Source organism: Macrosteles quadrilineatus, unplaced genomic scaffold (genome assembly GCF_028750875.1).
Source record: "Macrosteles quadrilineatus isolate MER2022 unplaced genomic scaffold, UCM_ALF_1.0 Scaffold_1__1_contigs__length_201487025, whole genome shotgun sequence".
In the NCBI taxonomy this organism is placed as follows: domain Eukaryota; kingdom Metazoa; phylum Arthropoda; class Insecta; order Hemiptera; family Cicadellidae; genus Macrosteles; species Macrosteles quadrilineatus.
In genome coordinates this window covers 146,196,346-146,217,647 of record NW_026542594.1, presented here as the reverse complement: position 1 = coordinate 146,217,647, position 21,302 = coordinate 146,196,346, and the positions used below count along the sequence as shown (strand labels likewise).

Here is a 21,302-nt window from a genome sequence, read left to right as displayed (position 1 = left end):
ATGCTAGTGGGTAGACAATATTTTTGGTCTTTCTATTCGGCTCAATCACGTCCTGGTTGAAGTTCGTTCGCTACGCTCACTCACCTTTAGGTTGGAGCTCGTTCGCTGCGCTCACTTGCCTTCAGGTTAGCTCGTTCGCTACGCTCACTTGCCTTCAGGTTAGCTCGTTCACTACGCTAACTCGCCTCCAGGTTGAAGTTCGTTCGCTATGCTCACTCACCTTTTGGTTGCAAATTAGCTGTTGTCATAAATGTAAAAGAAATAATAGTGCTGCACCCTGTTGGCAATCCTTGTAACTTTAATGCTATTGAACATCATATAACAGAACCAACTTGTTTAATTGAAACAGCTGTTAAGATTCATTAACTCATTAATTCTGCTGCACCCTGTTGGTAATCATTGTAACTTTAATGCTATTGAACATCATGGAACAGAACCAACTTGTTTAATTGAAACAGCTGTTAAGATTCATTAACTCATTAATTCTGCTGCACCCTGTTGGTAATCATTGTAACTTTAATGCTATTGAACATCATAGAACAGAACCAACTTGTTTAATTGACACAGCTATTAAGATTCATTAATTCCATTTCTCATAAGGTTTACATGGGAAACTCCAGAGCCACTGGGGCGGAGCCGATTGGACGGATCACGAAATTGATGGTGTATAAACCTATTCCATGAAATTCTACACGTATGTACCAAGTTTCGTGGCAATCGGTTCAGCGGTGTCTGAGTTTATCACTGCCAAACATATATATATATACATATATACTAGTGGCTTGTAGGGGCAATAGCCCCTATATGTATATTTTAGTAACTATTTTGTACAAGTTACATGTGGGTTACCTTGAATTATCGTTTAACATTTGTGTATGTTAACACTGGTTTTTTTCAAATAAATGCCAACTTTTGTGAAGGTTTGGCCTTGCACTTTATTTATAATAATAGTGAAAGCTATTTCCAATGGGCATTGAATCCTTGTAAACTTAAACGGCATAATGAAGATCTGTAGATATTAGTTTAATTTTTGGCATGAAAAATATGTCCCCTTTGCCTACTCCAGTAATTACTTCTATCTTTACACTTATTTCAGACATACCTACACAACCAATCGTACTTCATTAACTCCAGACCCTTAAATTTGGGAAAAAGTTTATATCAGCTTTATAAATAGTATCCTACACATATTAAAGTAATGACATTACATACCATATGCTTTAAATAAAGTTAAACCACATGTTTAAAAGTAAACAAAGCAGACATGACCTAGATTCCCATGCTATTTCAATGTGAATTATTTTATTCCGTAGCAACTTTTTGGTGCAAGATTATGAAAAATTAATAATTTTCCCCAAAATTTCATGCCCAGACCTTTAAAATGAGACCTCTCCCAGCTTTCTACGGCCTCCCGTTAGCTCACAATTTCATTGTAAAATTTTGGGCTTACAGAATTAGATATATAGATACAAACATCCTCTTTTATACTTATATATAGAAGATTTTCGTTAAAATACTTTTTTACATTTTGACATGGTACACTGTAATTTAATAGGAATAACTTACAGGTTATATCCACATTGCCCATGCTGGTGTCCTGGTCCTTGGTGACGTTCAGCTCCTCTGTGTGGGGACTGTACGTGGGCCGAGTATTGGCTGGACTCGGGGTAGGGCTGATTAGTGTAGCTGCTCCTATGTACATTTCTGATGTAGCCGAAGACTCTGTTAGAGGTACATTGGGCACCTTTTTCCAGCTGCAAATGACCGTCGGTGTCCTCTTTGTTTACCTTGTCGGTAAGTCTTAACTTTTACATTAAGCTTTTTCTAGACTAGTGTAAACCTTAGGTAAAACTTCCCAGAAAGTATCTTTTTTCTTTTACTTCATGTAGATATGGTCTAATTACAAATTTGTGTATTTAAACTGATAATGAATTAAATATAAGCCTTATAATTTGACTGGCAGGTCTACTGAAGGATGCGCTGTCGATATCACTGGTATGCTCAAGTCTGCCGCTGGTGTTCATCTGCACGTTTGTCTGGATGCCCGAGACGCCCAGCTTTCTATTATCCAAGGGGAAGGACAAAGCTGCGGCAGAGGCTCTCCAGTGGCTCAGAGGCTATCACTACAACATACAGCCAGAGCTGAGCGTGCTGCGAGAGGTGGTGCGAGCGAACGGGAACAGCAAGGGCAGTAGCCTGGGTGAACTACTGTCTGACCCAGCCAACACTCGCGCCCTCGTCGTCACCCTGGGCCTCATGGCGTTCCAACAGCTCAGCGCCGTCAACGCAGTAATCTTCTACTCTCAGCCCATCTTTGAGGCTGTTGGCAGCTCTATTGACCCAACTGTCTCCACCATCGTGATCGGAGGGGTTCAGGTACTTGTTTGCAGAAAATGTATATCGTATGTTCGATAAATACTAATTGTACTCGTATTACCAAGAACTCATTTATTTTTACTTTCGTTCAAATTAAATTAGTGATGTTTTACTGAAAAAAGACTGAGTGAGTATATTTGCGTTGTAAGATTTTGTTAATTATCTCATCCTTCCCATCAGTTATATTTGATAAGGGCTGATTCTAAGTGACATGTGTTCGATACAGATTGTTCACATTAGTTTGTTGCGTATTAGCATTGAGTACCATTCCGACTCAATTCACCAAATCTATTTAGAAATTAGATTAATTTGCATATTTTTAATCAAGGCACGGTAAATCCTTGTGTCATAACGTGCGTGCATGTTTAAAGCCCTTTGAATATCATTGTTAAATGCATTTCAAACCGCACCCTATTTCACTGTAGACTTTTTAAGAAAGCTATATGTTTCAACATAAAGTTACAATAATATCCTACATTGGTAAAGTGACCACAAAGTAATTCTGTTTGTCAGGTTCTAGCGACATATACATCCACTGTGCTGATAGAGCGAGCCGGACGTCGTGGTCTGCTGCTACTCTCCTCAGCTACCATGAGCCTCTGTCTGGGTCTAGTAGGGATGCACTTCCTTCTCCATGACCAGAACGTATACCTGCCGGCAGCCCTCCCTCTCGCCTTCCTAGCCGTCTTCATCTTCGTATTCTCCCTCGGTTTCGGTCCAGTGCCCTGGCTCCTCACTGGAGAGCTGTTCCCCGACAGCCTCAAGGGATTGGCTGGTTCGTTTGCCGCCAGTGCTAGCTGGTTGTTGGCATTCAACGTTACATTCTTCTTCAACGTTCTCAAGAGTGACATCGGCTACGGCTCCACGTTTTGTATTTTTTCGGGCTTTTGCGTGATGGCGACTGTTTTCGTTGGACTATTTCTACCAGAAACTAAAGGTTACAGTTTGGAAGCCATTCAACATAGCCTCAGAGGCGAAAAGATACTGGACCAAGACAAGCTTCCGAGCACGGACACTCTGTCACGATTGTTGTAAATGTGTTGTCTGACATTCTCCTTCCCCATGAACACAGGGTTATAATTGTACAAATTGTTTATTTGTGTATTGTACTTAAATCGATATTTATGTGTTAAATTAAAGTATGTGCTGTTCAACTTGGAGTAATTGTCTGTTTCCCTTTAATGTGATAGTAAGGGTGTCACTCTATCAGAAACTGAAAAGTGTTAACTGCTTCATCATGATTTTAAAATCAAACTGCTACAAAAGTTGAAAATAATCGGTTAGGTTATACTACACACCTAGAATTATTGACTACCTACACTTCACACGGTCATGAATATGAACATTTGCGTACTTATGCAAATCAACTTATCAGCAAACTTGTTCCTCCTCATTAGTCAATTTGCTTTGATTGAAGCATAACTAGTGTGGGTGATAGATAAAGCGTTTGACAAGATAAGTTTGACCTCTTGGCAACGTTTAGGTGAATAATTTACCTACGATAGACTAAGTCTCGCATATAAAATGTATCAATTTTAAAACAACATATTCGAAACTACACAAACTATTTTGTCATTAGTAGGACTATTGGAATGTCTTCTTAAAATTATAAAAAGAAAAGAAGAGGGCAGAAAGGTAAAAGGTTAAACACAATGTTAAAATAATTAGTATTTAATAAACATCGTAATCTCAAGTGATTTGACAATGTATTTAATTCATTGAAACGTGTCTTTACTTTTTTATCTCCCTAAAACCAAATGGCACCACTGATGATAGGTCTCACATATCTAAATACTCATTTTACGATTAACTATTATTTTTAACCTTAGTAACATGCGGAGGTTTAAATTCTTTTAATGTATTACCATAGATTGTTGCTTCTCTCTTTAACCTATGGTATTAGATAACAAAATTGTAATTATTATTTTACTAAACCGGTAATTAATTATTGTTATTAGCTTAGATAGGTTTGATCACTCATCTGCTTAACTTATTTCATAACGTTTAGAAAATAACCAGGCCTTATGTAAACTTCTGTCCGTATGTCTGTAAGCCTCTATGGGTGATATCTCTCACGCTTTGTAGTCAAAAGCCTCAACCAAGAAATTACGTACAGCTTTGATATACAATTATTATATGTTTACAAACTAACCTAAAATATCCACCGCAAGGGTTTGAATGTTTTTAACTGTAGAGGATATTTTTGGCTATCCTTTTAATTAGTTGACTTAATGCATTGTACGTCGGGTCTTTATGTACACTGGGTACTTCTAACCTTATTTTTTCTAGGGTTGTTTTATACACAGTTAACATTGCCATGCATTGCTCGGTACGGGTGAAATAAACATGTGGTCATTTCAAGTAAGTGCAATAACCAGATTTAAAAAATCTTTTTCCATAGTTAAGAAGTTCAGATTATCTATTATGAAAATCACCACAGTTGCAATTCCTAAAGAAAGAACATGCATTTCGAAATCAAGAGCTACAACAATCGGTTTAACAAGTCAGAATTAGGTTCAATTATTAAGATTTTTTGTATACGCCATTTTGATTTACGAAATAAAGTTCGAATTATATTATAAAAACACAAGAAAAAAAGATTAACAATAAAACGCCGAGTAGATAAGTAAGTACACATATAAATTGTTATGAAGTTGGAAAATACAGTTATAACAGGTGGTTCTGTTATGAAGAGCGAGTGTAATGAAAACTGACAATAAACATTCTGACTCGTAGCGATTCACAACAATATAACCACAAATCGGCAATAACATCCCGAGTGTAGTGGTATGGCAGGAATGCTGGGCGGCCAACGGAGGAATCTTCGTGATGTTTACACGTCTCAGAATCAACTTGCCTCACCACAGTCATTCCATCCGTCTCCGATGTGATTTCATTATGATGTTTATAAGTTTAGTTATCAAGTGACACCGTATTATGGAATAATGATAAGCCCTTAAAGAAAAAATACAGCGTGTGAATATAATGGTTACCCCATAAAGAAAAAATACAGCGTGTGAATACTTAAGTAATACGTTAAGTATGAAAAGAAGACGTTTTAAACAAACGATTACATTTTAGAAATTTTAAGTTAAATGAATACTTATTCCTGTTTTTAATTCTATAATTTAAATAGTTACAAAATATGTTAACTATTTAACAGTTTACGGATTAAAGTATAACAAAGATATTTATTTACAGTAAGTTTTCATAAAAACTAACAGTCATATTTTCAAATAAAATGATTGTGGACGGATTTATACGGCCAGAATAGTTCTGCAAGGTAATATGTATAGATTCTAGAGTGCCAGCCTTTACTTGGCCAACACTATTAATCAAGTTATGTCAAGTGAATGCAGTACAACTTAAAAATAAGATATTCATCTAGAATATAACTCCAAGATACGTAGCCTTTGAAGTAGTCTTGTTCTGTCCAAACCAGCCAATCCTCGAGGGAAAGCTCTAAGATAGTAATCACCGACTGTGTGCTTAAAGTTTGAAACTCAGCTCTACTTTTTACTATTTCTCCCATTTAGTGAAAAGAATAGTAGGCCTACCGTAATATATTATTTCACACATATTTTGTGCAAGGCATTACTCTCTCACCCGTGATATTCCTATGAATTCGCTAGTTTATGTCTTTACCCAGAAAATTGTTTATTAGCGAATTTCCCTATAGGGAAGTAGCTATTACCGTAGGTGGCACGGTAAGACCTAGACCCGGGACCGATTTACTTTTTCATTTTGATGTCCCCAGAGGCCAAAAACACCATTCGTTCAAATTTTTATATATGTATATATATATAGACTTATATATATATATATATATATATATATATATATACGTCCGTGAACGCGATAACTTAAGTAATTTTTGTCCGATTTTGATTAAATTTGGTTTAAAGGTGTAAAGCGGGATAAACTTGAATGAGTTCGCGAACCAGCACGATCGGACCATGGGAACGGGGCTTTACGGGGGGTTTCATGGGGTAAAAATTGGGTTTTCTCACATTTGACCCTCAAAACACAAAATTTCCCGATTTCTCTTTAGACCTTTTTAAAGAGCTTAAAAAAAACAATTTTTTAGTATATAAAAGTATTTTTGTTCGATTATTAGTAACGGAGAAAATTAAAAAAATTTTAAATTTAAAATTCCCATGTTATTCTTATGGAGAATATAGTCAAATGTTGTAGTTTGCTTGTTTATGGATATATTTTGATCAAACTTGGTAAATTTATTTATTTTGTACTATACTCAAAAACACACTTTATTAGTTTCCTTGTAGCAGCAAACCTAGGTACTCGTTAAACCTAATGTTATTAAAATATATTTAACTGAAAATCAATTCAGACAAATGGAAATTCGCTTAGTCGGCAGGTTTGCTGCGGCGGGGGTATTTTATATTAAGCTTTGAAAATAACATCATATGACTTTTGTTCATACGTTCTAATGTTCTTTCATAATTTTTTTCCAATTGTTGTTGGAGTGATAACAAACACTTGTTGTACACAATGTAAACAATGATTGTAAATCCGCATTGCACGCACGTTTGCTGAGACGCATATTGTTGAATTTAGTGTTGAAGGTTTCGTAATGCTTTTCCTGGATAAAACCTAAACTTGAACGGTTGGATATTTAACTGTTATATATATTTAATATAGATATAATTGTTTTAGGGGTTTTGATAAGGCAAAGTTAACGCATACAACCTTCTAAAAACGAAGGTGCTCTTTAAGCAGTAATTCAGAATGGCCTTGGCTCGCCCCAAACACTGAAACTGAGGAATTATCTTTAAATATAATAATTATAATATTTACCTAATAGATTTTTACCAAAATTGGTCAAAAGAATATGATATTTAGATGTATGACATAAGCAAAATAACGTAGTCATATGGAATATAAAAACATTGTAATACTAATACAGTATATATCGAACTACCACCCCATGATTGCTAGAGAATCACTTGATGAATTATTCGTACGAATAAATCAGTTACAAAATATGTTTAATGTTGCTAAACTTACTCATTGCTAAATGATGGTACACTATTTAATTAGAATCGCTATTGTACTTGAGCAGCAGTTCCTTCTTACTGGTTCAGATAATGCCAGTGCTTTATTCATGAGGGAACGCATCTATCTTGTGCTTCTACTTTACGGTGTTCAAGACTGTAAATAAAACATGGCTTTGTTATCTCCCTTCTCATAACCAGACTGTAAACTTGAATTGATACCCTAACACCTTCGGTAAATGTTCTTCTATAAAACAACACTTTTTCAGTATGGTATATAAAATTAGGTTAAATATTTATTACGTACATTGAAATATATAAATGCGATATGATGTTTAATAACATAGCTATTGAATGGGTAATCCTTGATTGATTAGTTCTCTTCCTTTAACTGCATCAAAAGTCATCAATTGTTTAAAATATAATAAGTATAATAATTTAATGTCATAAAAAATAACTTAAAGACATTAAGAGAAAGAAAGATAGAGATGGGTGATTAAATAAACCACGAAGTAGTCTTCGGGTGTTCATTGGATAACAGACCTAAACGCTTCAACTTGCCAACAAAAATAAATTAGCTGAAAAGCAATACGATAAAAACGTGGAGTCATCGAATACGATTTATACCCAATCTGTTTCATCTCAGTTATATGGAATTAATTTGCAGTGAACAATGAAATAATACAAATATAAAAGGTAATAATATTAACCATATCTGCTCACCTTCCATGCAAGTTCGTTTTTGTCAAAATATATAGTAAAATGTATATTTTCCCGATTCAATAATAACTGCATAATATATTTAATTACAAATACCGAAAAATACTACTCATGTCTAACATTAATTAATTACGTAACAGCTACAAACAACAACAAAGTATTTATTATTATTAATAGTTAATAGTATTTAATATTCAAATATTATAACGTGAAATAATTGTATTTTTGTTTTCAAACTGAAATAAAAATGTTGGTTATTTTATAATTTTGATCTAACTAAATAAATCAAGGCCAGGTGTCTGAAAATATATGAAAATAATAGTAAAATATTTAAAACTATTAAATAATTTAAAATGAAAAATAGTTTTAATGATTACTAATAACAACATTTTCTTCACACTGTTGATTATTTTTATTAAATTTTGCGTTTCCATCCATTATTACATGTTAAAAATGACACATATCCTCATTTATATCAATAAAATAAATTTAAGCCACGCAGTTCTTTTGATTAATCCGTATGTAAGTAAATCAAAATCACAATTAATAAAAATAAAGTAAATAGAAATTGCAATTAATAAAAATAAATTCAAACTGATCGATGTTTGTAGACGATTATTGTTAGAGTATTATTCCATTACGGTGCATGCAGGCGTACTATTGGAACCGTTGCCCTGAAGGCAGGTACAGAAGCTACACGCAAAGTCCATTTCATTCCGTGTGTGACATTCACGTTCAGGGACTTTCTAGAGGAACCTTTTTATTGGTTGAGGAAAGGAAAAATCATGTTTTTAGTGTAGAAACAGTAGTATTAAATTAGTTTCATTATAATTGGAATGAATTAAAATCTCATGCATATGTTTGGTATTACTTTATCTTCATTTTTCATATTTAAAAAAATATTGTTTTATTTTCAACAAATTTTTGTGATACGAATAGTTATTTAGATTAGAAATTAAGTATCCACGTCTACATAAAAAATAGGACTGGAAACAAGATGCTTTGTATGTTGTAACACAATTCTATAAAACATATAAAGAAAAATGTATTCTGAAAAATGTACTTTGATCATAAATACACTGCTATCGTAACATTTAATTTCTACTCCACAAACCTAAGAGAATAAGATTTTCAGGACTTAACCTTTTTCAAATAGGTTACTTGAATAATTTACGTTTGAATAATTCATTGCATTGTTGAGTAAAGGAGTTTTTTTTCGGGTAGATCTAAATGATAAAATTCAGAGGTACGATCTAATGGATAGGAATGCTAATGGTCATATTTATTGTAAATATCAAACAAACTGTTTCTAATTTATTTATCAAAGTATTTGTTTATCAGAGAGTGATCAATTTAAAAATACTAGTTCGTTCTTGAATTTTTATATATTTTTATCGTGGCTTGGTAGCTTCAATAATATTTGCCATTTCTATTCCAAATACCCTCACCTATACTAAGCCCTACAAACAGTTATTTGTGAATACTATAAGTATTATTTGTTTATGAAAAAATCAAGCTTATGGAAAGAAAGGAAGGGTAAAATTCAAATTGGTAATATGCGGTTGGTTTAAAATGGTTCACTTATGTTATACAGATTGAATCTCAAAATTGTCCCATATAAATATAGGTAGCCTATATTTTTTATGAGTTGTATAACCCACAAGTTGAACCAAATTTACTGTTGTGGGAATAGTTTTCGGTTGTAAAAGCTTATTAATTCCTAAAAAAAAAAACTATTTTCCACTTTGTTGTAACAATAGCCTTAGAAACGAACAAAGATAGGTCCAAAAGTTGGAAAGAGGTCCTTAATTGATGCAATGAGCAGCTAATGGAACGCTTTGTTTTATTCATTGGTGCTCTAAATTAGGATTCAAGAATTTCGTTTCTTCAATTTATATTTATCCAACTTATTTTACATTACCATTCGAAAAAATAGGTTCAAAAATTTTACCCTTTACAAAGTTTTTACGCCACACAACACTATTTTGACGAACTTCCCAAGCAAGGATTTAGTCCAGAAAACAGCTATTTGCCGCCAGCTTATTCAAAAGGGGTTTCATTGCGTACTACTGTACTGTAATGAGTTTTACCGGACACCAATCAGCTGATTATACTGTATTTGGGTAACAATGAGTGGTTATAAAGAAAACATAACCTCTCTTAGAGGTTATGACTGGTGATTTTTAGTCCTTTAGTTGGTGGTAATATATAATCATTTGTACTGATTTAGTAATATGGCGTAAACTATCGTACGTAACTCGTCCAAAATGTGTGTACCAGACTCGTATAGTAATCCCGTACTCGACTTCGTTTCGCACGGAAACGACCACACTCGTCCGGTAACACTATTTTCAGGACTAGTAATGTAATATACTATTTTCTGGAAGAGATATTAGACTAGTTTTAAACTCAAAGTGCAAAATGGGAATTACCATAACAGTAAGCTATTTAGTGAGGACGAAGGTGTGGTATTGCAATACGTTCAATAGGCTGATATGTTTAATTATTTATTGAATTCAAACTAGAGGATTTTGGACAAATAAGGTAAATCAAAACCACATTTAAATTACTTTACTTATTGATTTCGTCAATGGTAGTCTGATAATTTACATTTTAGGACAATACTTCGGCTTGACACCACAATAATCATGTCCATATTGTTTAGTTTTACTTTGATAAACAAAATTATAGGTAGGCCTTAAATATGTAATGTTGTTTGAATGTAGCTATAAACATAATTTTATGACGAATGTGTACGCAATTATGATTACTGTATTTTAGTTTTATATAGTTTCCCTAATTGATTTAAAGCTCTTGGCTTTAAAGTTTTAAAGATTTGGCTTTCTTTATTAAGATATATACGTCGCATTTCAGTCATTAGGACACCTTTAAATAATACATCAATTCATCAGTGGTCAGTGTGGCCTATTTACTGAAGGCCGTGTTTTTCCATGAGGTCTAAGTGGTGGAGACGGACAGGCAAGTGCAAAACGTTGTAGAACTAAACACGATTGACGGGTGAAATTGTTACTTTCCGGATATCCGGTGCACCGGAGAGCTATTTAATAATTGAATCGAGGAATAAAAGTGTTACAATACATGGTTACTTTTTATCTGATGTGCGTATTAATTCATATGTCTTTTTTTTTTAAAGAGTTGTCATAAATAAATTAAATGGCTATAATCAGTTAAACACTCCATATTTGTATTCGTAAGCATCTATATAGGATTATAGAAGTTAAATACATGTTTGATAATCGTGTGGTATTATTTGAATTACTTAAGATTAGGTAATCTGAGAATACTTAACAAGTAGGATTTAAGTGTTTTTAATTTGTATGCATTTTCCGTGGCTGTCTTTAGAATGGAATAAAATTATTGTTTAAGGTGTATTTTCAAATCCAACTTAGTGTAAATTTATTTTCAAAAAATAAAATAATAGTTGTTAAATGTATAAACATTTTCTTAGCATTAATTCCCATTGTACATTTTCTGTTTATTTTAGTTCAGTGTGTGGCATATTTCATTACTTACGAGTGATTATATCCAACTTAAATAACCAAAATATAATGATAAACACTAGTTCGGATGTTTTGAAAACCTAGTGTCTCGGAGTGATAGGTTTTGATCCTCACCACACGACATATATAAGAGAATTCATTGTCCTACTTCTGGATATTGCTTTATATTAATTAAATTATTATTGTTACCTTACAATATCCGTTTAGTTTACTAAACTAAACGTTTAGTTTAGTAAACTAAACGGATATTGTAAGGTAACAATAATAATTTAATTAATATATAAGAGGTTTGGATTCCATGGACCAAAACCATTTTTGAAATTTTCTTATTCATCCCAGTATAAACCAACCAAGACTCATAGTGTAAAAAAGAGTTAAAAAATTACATGTAATACGTATGTGTTGTCTACAAGTGCAATACATGACAAATCATAAGACGTTGATTAAATATTTAAGTTCACAACAGGCTTAGAGCATTTGAACACACTATGCGTATAACATGTGATAGCAAAAACCAACTATGTACTGATACACAGAAAATATTAAGAATTACAAAAACAACACGTAAGTTTACAAATTTTATTTTAACTTTTATCGTGCCTAATTTTATCAGAATCCAACTTTAATATCAAGCCACAATGAATTTCACAAGCAATATTTCTTGTCGGAATAAATATTAAGGATACCCCTACGCCGTTAGCCTTATTGCAGAAGCAATGACAAAGCAAATGTTTTATTTATAACAGAACCAGTGCAAAGTAAGCAGAACAAGATGGATGACTAGCATCATGAATACAGCGAAGACATTACCGCTACAAATCAAGCCTTCTTTTGTGTTTCAGCCCAACGCCTTTAAACTCGTCCGGGAAATTGGTGGTCTGTTCTTTCGTTCGTAATTTGCCGTTATTTGTGCAGTAATATATACGTAACAAGCTAAACCACTGTTTGATCAAAGACAATCATGAAAAGAAACAACAAAGGGCAACATTAAAGGTAATAAAGCTGTATTGATATATATACACGAAATCTAAATTATACAACCCATTTGAATTTAAGTGCACTTGTTAGAACAGTATGGTAGGATTAAGGGCAGATGATAATTTTATATCCAACAATTTCTCCAGTAACTTATAGCCCACATATTGGAGTTAAGTCTAGTGCTTTAGGGCAGTAACCTTCTGGAAGCTAAATCTCATCCACTTGCTTTAGGACGACTTTTAGCTGTGATTTATTAAGATCAGTAACAATTTTGGAATGATAAACCAGCTAAGGACTGATACATGAAGGACAAGAAACAAGACTCGTACAATAGCCCCATCATCCATCGACTGCCAAATGGAAAAGTAACACGATGTCTAAAAATATTTATGAAATAAATGTATATTTATAAATACAACTATTTTACCCAACACTGGTTTAGTTAAAGTAAATTAAATTCCTGGAAAGTTGTAAGTATTTTAGTTGACTTCGATTCCTCGTATTGTATGTAACAGGTGTAAGGTGTAAAACAACAATTGGATAAATTACAGAGTTCCCAAAGCTGCTAATTAAGAATATACATTTCCACTGTAACCAAACACTCACAGTTTTTAATTAAACGTGACACTAAATGAAATACTTACTTTTCTCTGATTTAGCCTAATTGGTTTAAACTATTTTTTTCTGCCTCTATATTAATAAACCCTTTCATTTACTTAGATCTTAAACTAAGTATACATTGGTATCTTCAATAATTAGAGAGATGTGATCGCTAGACTGCATTAGTAAAATATATTTCAACAACCTAAAATATTTTTTGATTAACAGTACTTATAGTGATTTAAGGTATAAAAAAAAATTATCATGTCCATTTTTCAAAATTTTACTTTAATATGGACTCCACCGCTCACAATAATTTGTATTAAAGGTAAAATGTCTGTTACAATAGCTTTAAATGTTTGAAAAAAAAGCATTAAAAGCTTGTGTAACTGACATTTTATCTTTAATACAAAGTTTTAAAATTGTATTTTTCAAAATTTTACTTCAATAAGGTCTCCACCGCTCAGAATACTCTCTAGCCTCTCTAGAATACTCTCTTGTATTCAAGGTAAAATGTCAGTTACACAAACTTTTAATGTTTGACCAGTGGCGGTTCCAAGGAGGGGAGGACATTAGGGAATAACATACCATTATTGGACCCTTGAAGTGTAAATTCAAACATACATTTCGTTGTAAAAACGTAACGGAGATTTTTGAACATAGTTCTAGACCTTAAACATGGCTTTAAAAATAGCAAAAATGTCGGGAAAGGACCACCCAGTTCGGATCCCCTCTTGGCAACTCCTTGACATGGCCCTAGAACCGCCAATGTGTGTCACAATTAATTGATATTAGATTATAGTCATTGCATAGTTTTAATGAAATTAAAGCGGGAGTATACCGTATTACTAAAAACGATCTGACTTCTCCCCACATTTTTACATGTTTATGCGAGATCCACGTTGACCTAATAAATGAACCAACAACAAAAATGTGCCAACATCGGGCAGTTTATTTTATTATTCGATAGTAGTACTATGTAGAAAGAAATTGTAGTAAAAGTGCAACATTGTATTTTTTTAATAGCCTTAAGGAAATCTAAAATCTAAAGGGTCTTAGGATAATCTCATAAAGTGATTTAATTGTTTATTAGTACACACAATAAATACAGTGAAGCATTTCCAAATCAATACAGATGACTGGGGATGTGGCTTGTCATTCAAGAAGAAACTTTACGGTATTTCAAACAAACTTTAAGTTGTTTCGTTGGGCAAAACTTTTAGGCTTCAAAGCTTTTACTTTATTGTTCAAGAGGACTTATAGATCTGATAGTTTAAAAACGTATTGTCGTATATAGCCTACTTAGTAGAACCTTAACTGTAGGCATACTTATAATAAATATGACGTGGAAACACAAAAGTAACAACGTTATTTATATAAAATGTAGGTCTGATTTAGGTTATTTTTATTGTTATGACATCTGCACGTAATTAAAAAGGCAAACAAAATTAATTGTCTCTCACTTCCTAGCATTAATATGGCCGAGATTAAATCATCCATTATGCACAGTTCAACCTTCTAATGGCCAAGTGGAGTTTAACCATGTTCAATAGGTGAGGAGTGTGCCATTAAATTATTGATGAAAAAAACAAAAATCTTTTCTCATAAGGTTGATTACACTCATAGTACATTTTAACTAGGAATTTAGTTATTTATTAGTTGTATTTCAACTATTTATTCAGTTTTAAAAGGTTTTTCTTGTTTTTTAGAGAAAAAGAGCTGTTCCGCATGTATTAGGTAAATAATTTGTTTGTTAAAGTCAAAGACGTCTCATGAACCTTTAAGGAAGATACTAAATTCACTGATAAAAAAAAATTAAAGTTAACATTAAATTATCACAGTCAGTTTATTTTATAGTAATGTAAAATAAACAAGTAAAACTAAGTAAGTAAGTGAATAAGTATTGGTGGTATTGGTGATTCGTCAAGACAATAAAACTCAAACTATCCTCAATAGCACGGACACAAAATACACAAGTAATTGTGGAATGTACAATGTAATTTGAACTTGTAAAGCTAATAAAGACCAATCATTTTTAGACAGTGTAGTTAGATAATTATACCCAACAGAGTCTAGAACGGTATCAAGTTTCCTGGCCATTAATCATTGCAATTAGAGGGTTGTTTGTTTTATCTGTATTTAATTAACTGTTCGTTAAGCTCGGCGAGTTTGTGAATTAGATTGTGAATTACTCTTAAAAATAAACTATTTGTTTCATCATAGTAAATGTTAGGAGATATCCTTAAAATATTAATCACACGTAGTGTAAAGACCTTTACAGGGATAATGAATGTAAGAAAACAAACTTAACAAAAAATTGATTAAAATTAAATTAATTTTTTAATTAATTTAAATTTTTACAACAGAGAAAAAATATTGCCTTGCCTGAGAAACCTTCATTTTACCTATTGGCTAGACCTGCAGATTATGATGGTCTTCAAATTATTAGGACACTGTATTATTAGACAGGAAATTTACATGATTGATTAGCGGTGTTCGGACCCAAGACTCCTGCGTGGAAGCCTAGTGCTCTAAAGACCATCCGTGTTCTCAACACTGTAAGGAAACGAGATGAGAATGTTGTAATGATCAGCTTGGTTAGTTCTCTAAAATAACACTCAGAAGAAGTTTAAATAACAAATCTAGCATTGATCTTTAATTAGAGTGTGTTCAACAATACACATTCTGATTGTAAGCACTATTTACAGTATATTTATGATACGTATCTGTTACGGTATACAATATAACGATTCTCCGCTGTGCCGGGTGTTTGGACATGTGTAACTTGTCCTCGAATTAAGCCATCAATACCACTGAAACAGTAATGTTCACTGCCAAATGGCCTATTGGAGCAAAACCACAATTTTCGGACAACATTGTGGAGCCGAACCGTGATTTTAGCTCCAAAATAGACGGGAAGCGTAAAAATAGCTATGAATGAGATCAATTAAAAAAAGACTATATCGACCAAGACATAAGAAATGTTTTTTTTTGTATAATCAACGATATTACTGTTGAGCATCCGGTCCTAATCTGCATCATGCCGCAAATGCTAAGACTGATAATTATGAAACAACGCCTAGGAGATTAGTCAACCCAAGTTTAACAGAAGATGTCAACAAGTTGCTGCTTAATTTTATACAGTAATATATTGTTACAAATTTGGCTTACATGTTTGTACTGTTTCGTCCTTAACCCAAACTTGGCGCTGTGGGGGCTAAAAGAATCCCAAATTTCAGTGTTGATTCTGTGACCTACAGGGCTAGAGGTGCCATATTCAAAAGGCAGATCTTACCGTATGCCTTAATTAACATTAATTAACAGCTGTGTGTAAGGAATATGTCGGCCTTAGTCACTAACATGACTAAAAGATCGCGCCACATTTTCTACACTCATCTCCATTCGTTAAAATGGATTCGGCTTAAAATACCTACATTCGTATTGTCACCAATTCAAAGTAAAATATGAAAGTATTAATGTGTTTGAAACAGCGGTATGGCAACGTGCCTAGTCAATCTTATAACTAGTCGACCTATCCATATCATGCCTCTGATATTTTCAGTTGTACCTGCATTTGATCATAGACGAAAATAATTAAATATTGATTTCTTTTTGTCTATAAATTGATGGACAAGTCCGGGGCACCCGAATTCTTTACTGCTCGAGCGTTTCCGTCCATGTACAACACGTACTCTTGTTGTGATAGGCTCCACCTGGTCACAACTCGATATCTTAAGGTGTTGGCAAAGGAAACATTTTAATACAACTTATAAATACATAGATTGCTATAAAAATTTTCTGAATCAGCTGTTTAACTGCAGCTACAAAAATGTATTGATGATATCATGGGTACTTTAAAGGGCTGTAGGGTGGGAACTGGATTTTTCCCAGCCTTGTAACCAACTCCAATCGATTTCTCGTAGGCAAATACCCAAATATATACAAAAAATTAAAGATTCTTGGACGAAAACAAAAGTTTGTCCATACACGCACTTAGTTTAGATTGCAGAATTAATTATGGTTTTAAGCAAAGTATTCACATAAATAAAAGAAAATTGTTTAGAAAGAACAGAATATAAGTATTTAACAAAAACTTGGACCCCATCTTGAATTTTTGACTTCTGAGACTCTGATATCTTTAGACTTTTTTCCTGGTAAATGCACATAATTCTTATTAAAAATAACTAATAAAACAATTTAAAGAAATTTTCTTAGGGTTGTCGTACGGATTTACTCGACTATCGTATGAATACTACACTATAAACAGGCCACCTGTGAGCTTAAATTATTTCCCCGTCCCTCCCTAAAAAAATCCCAGCAACAATTTACGAGCTATCAGCTGCAATTAAAAAGTATAAATTAGATTCAATATTGGATTATTCCGTAATTTTCTCGAGCTAATCTGAGATATCACTCGATATTCGATAGAGGCAGTAGGAAAAAGCAAAATGAAAATAGTGGAAAGTCGAGGATAAAAGTTATCATGCCTACGGATTTGACATTCTTTTGACAGACGTTTTGACAGTCGGATAAACAATGGAGAGAGGTGAATCCAACCAATGAAACGGTGCTGATGGCTTTGTTATTACTCAGCTCATATATTAAACACACAGACCTTACAGAATAACTTGTGTGTTTGAAGATTATCTCTATTTGTAAAGATATTCATCCGAAAGAAAACTAAAGCACCACAAGTATAACAAAAAGAAAAGAAATGTTTCATGTAATTTCCTTATTTGACCATTGTTTTAATATGGAATATTATCAACAAATAGAAAAAAAATTGAAATATCCTATAAAACGTTATGAAACAACGTTCACATATTAAAAAACGCTGTATACATCCAATTTATCTGTGTTTGCTATTTCTAATTATACATTGATGAGTATCTACAAACTGTATGATCATCGGGGTAATTGCATAGTAGCTTTTCTAAAGTTACACAATAATAAATTCATGAATCATTATTTTTAGAAATATTATTTACCGAATAAGCTTTTCAAGTATATATAATTACACAAGTTAGCATAGTAACGAGTGAGCAAATCTATGCCCAAATACATTTCATAGCAGTAAACCGTACTTTATAGATCTAGATGTACTATTACTTTTAGAGTTCACTCTTTATGATATATTCTCATATGTTAAATCTTTATTGGGTATTCTCATATAGACTTAGTGTACATATGAACAATACTAATATTAGCTTAAGTTCAATTCAAGTATGAGGTAGAGACAAGGTAGTGTTTAGTTTTTAGTCCACTATTCAGAACGTTTCCTCTAAAACACTTGACATTTTAAAATGTCACGTGAAGAAAAGGTTGATGCCCAGTTGTTTAAGTATATTTCACGAAGTATTGATAGAATAATGGAGTTTTGAACATTTACTTATATACACCTATTTAGTGGGATATAATGAAAAATAGACATTTTGCTTCAACTCTTTAAAAATATTACCAGGGACGAATCAGTATCTGCCAGACCTTTTTAACTATAAAAAGACACGTGATCTCACTGATGTCACGTTTATCCTTTTTCCATTTAATATTGTCAATATTCAGTTCATGAATTTTTTTACGCAAAGTAGTACTTCTAAATAATGTCAACAGGCGAAGTGTTACCAAGCGTGAATATTAAAAGCCAGCTAATTCAGCTTTTACCTCTTCAGGGATTATATTTTCTTTTAATTTAGGACTTGAATAAATTGTATGAATTTCACGACATATTATGACCAAAACAAACCTTAGGTCATAAAGTGGTTAAAATCGTGAGCAATTCAAAAATAGTTAAAAGAGAACAACAGTTTTGAAAGGTTTCACCGCCTGACATTGTTAAGTCAAAAACAAGGTGGAATCTACTTCAGTTCTAATTGCGATACCCCGATATTGTATCTAATCGATATTTAACAGCTCTGTACTTGAGCCGACTTGGAGATTAGAACAGCTGTAGCCTACCTCACAACGCGTGGGTGCGTTCACGGAAAGGGACCAACCTATGGTGCGAGGATGTGCATAGAGGTTTTAGTGAGTATTTTATTTTGTCTACCCTAATAGCATCATAAAATTAGTGCTCGTGTCAAGCAAGTATTATCTTGCTGATACATGGGATATATTTATGTAACCTTATTTAGAAACCATGCATTTTCATTACATGACATATACAATGTTAGTGGCAACTTTCCATATAAAAATCTATACACTGACACTTATTCACAACCTTATATTTGTTCTGGAGTCATAGTTATTATACTACAGTAGAGGATCATAAACAATAAATAAATTTAAAAATGTACCAATTTCCATAGGCTTTTACCACATCTCTCAATTCTCTAATTTGTTATATAAACATTTATAAATTTGCCGTCTATAACTTTTCGATAAGTCAAGTACATTAGTCAGAACTTGTAATACTGTATAAAAAAAATAACTAATAGTTTGTTTTAATTAAGGTACATTTTTATTAAGGTACATAGTATATTTATGTTGGTATTACTTTCATATACAATAACAAGGAACAATTCTCTGAAGGAAGGTTTAAATGGTTGGATCGAAACGTATTAACTATTTATTCTCGTTTGTGATATTTTATCTTTGAATAAAAACTGCGCTATTTAACTAATTTAAATGTGTAATTAGTAAATGTTTTGTGCTTAGCTGTGAGAAGCTAAGCCAAACGCCGCTTGAACATGTGATAATTACTTTATCTTATCTAACTCACTTCAGCTTTTAAAACTTTGAAACCAGTCGGTAAGATTGTAAGATTGTATTATTGACAATGTGCATTGAAACAATAGTGAGCTTTAGAATCGTGAGTGTAATGTTTATTCAGACCCATTAAAAATATCAATAATAAACTATACGCCGTGATAAAAATAACAATGCATAACCTTTTTTTTAATATTGTTTCGAATTGATATTATGTTTCATATATATTATTGAATCAAGAGATGTGCAGAAGAAGTAGAGGAATATAGACTCAAGAATGTTTGTTAGTAATCCACAAGACAAAAATCGTATGTATCACCAAAAACATATTCGTAGGACTACTATAGCTAATGCTTCCATGACTTTCTTGGAATACAATCACTAAATAAGTCTTTATTTGGACAACATGTGGGCGTGCATTTCTTAAGCACTTTCTGGTCTTCTTAATTGATTTTTTTTTATTTATACATAAGCAATGTGTCTAGCCGAAACTCTAACTCAGTCAAAACGCTAGACAATCGATAGACTTGATTACTTCCCGTGAGCCCTGAAACATTTCTTTGTTTCTCGCAATCACGGATTTTTTATTTGATTCCATGCTTTGAAAAGAAGGGGGAAACGTACATGAAAGCTGAAAGTAGCTCTGTCTGTGCTACGATGGTTGTGCATATCATAAGCGACCAAAACTAGTTCAAGAGGGAAAACTAAGAATTAGCAATAGACTAATCCAAGTTTATTTTCACAGAAGGGCTGCTGCGCCAGCATTCTAGGCTGTGTGCTGTGTATAGCATTCTTCATCGTGCTGCTGGTTGGTGGAGGTGCGGCTATCTATTTCATCTGGATCAAACCCTGGGCTGATCAAGCTATGAGCGGCAACTACACCTTGTTCTCGACTCCGTCGCCTATACACTTTACAGTCGTTACATAACTACCGCATCATCACACCACATATTCAAAGCTTGTAATCACCTTTGTGTTATGATAAAGCTCAAATATAAGATTTTTGACCAGTAAAAGTCACAATTGTTTGTATGCCAATCAGCCTAATATTCTTGTGAACGGTTACTTACTGCATTTTAAGATAGTAGGTGGTCACTTAAGTTAAGGAGTACATTACTGTAAGATTTTCAAAGTTTGACTGTCTCTTTTCACCTTGACATTGTGCTTGATATTGTGAGTTTATATTGGGATTTAGCTAGTGTGTGGAAACTATTAAGAATAACAATGGGTGAGCTGGTATGGTATAAGAATGAACTGAGATACTTGAATGTAATTGATTATTCTGGGCCACGACATTAATATTGGCTTGGATATGCATCTAAGTTACCATTGGTATTTATCGTTAGAGAAACTTGAACGGCTGCAATAGTAAATCTGTAATGGCAGG

At 33.0% G+C, this 21,302-nt stretch overlaps 1 protein-coding gene across 1 annotated transcript; it reads left to right on the top strand.

The window, feature by feature from the left end:
* Positions 1 to 1,573: 1,573 nt before the first annotated feature.
* LOC128982963 (facilitated trehalose transporter Tret1-like) lies at positions 1,574 to 3,534 on the top strand. The gene is made up of 3 exons (XM_054402072.1): positions 1,574 to 1,794; positions 1,964 to 2,376; positions 2,890 to 3,534. Exons 1-3 carry the CDS (start codon positions 1,587 to 1,589, stop codon positions 3,409 to 3,411), a joined length of 1,143 nt encoding a protein of 380 aa, XP_054258047.1. The 5' UTR covers positions 1,574 to 1,586; the 3' UTR covers positions 3,412 to 3,534.
* The last annotated feature ends 17,768 nt before the right edge of the window (positions 3,535 to 21,302 follow it).

Coding starts and splice junctions, on each gene's coding strand:
- LOC128982963 (XM_054402072.1), top strand. CDS start 1,587: ATGCTGGTGTCCTGGTCCTTGGTGACGTTCAGCTCCTCTGTGTGGGGA. Junction 1,795..1,963: donor CCTCTTTGTTTACCTTGTCG/GTAAGTCTTAAC, acceptor TTTGACTGGCAG/GTCTACTGAAGGATGCGCTG. Junction 2,377..2,889: donor TCGTGATCGGAGGGGTTCAG/GTACTTGTTTGC, acceptor TCTGTTTGTCAG/GTTCTAGCGACATATACATC.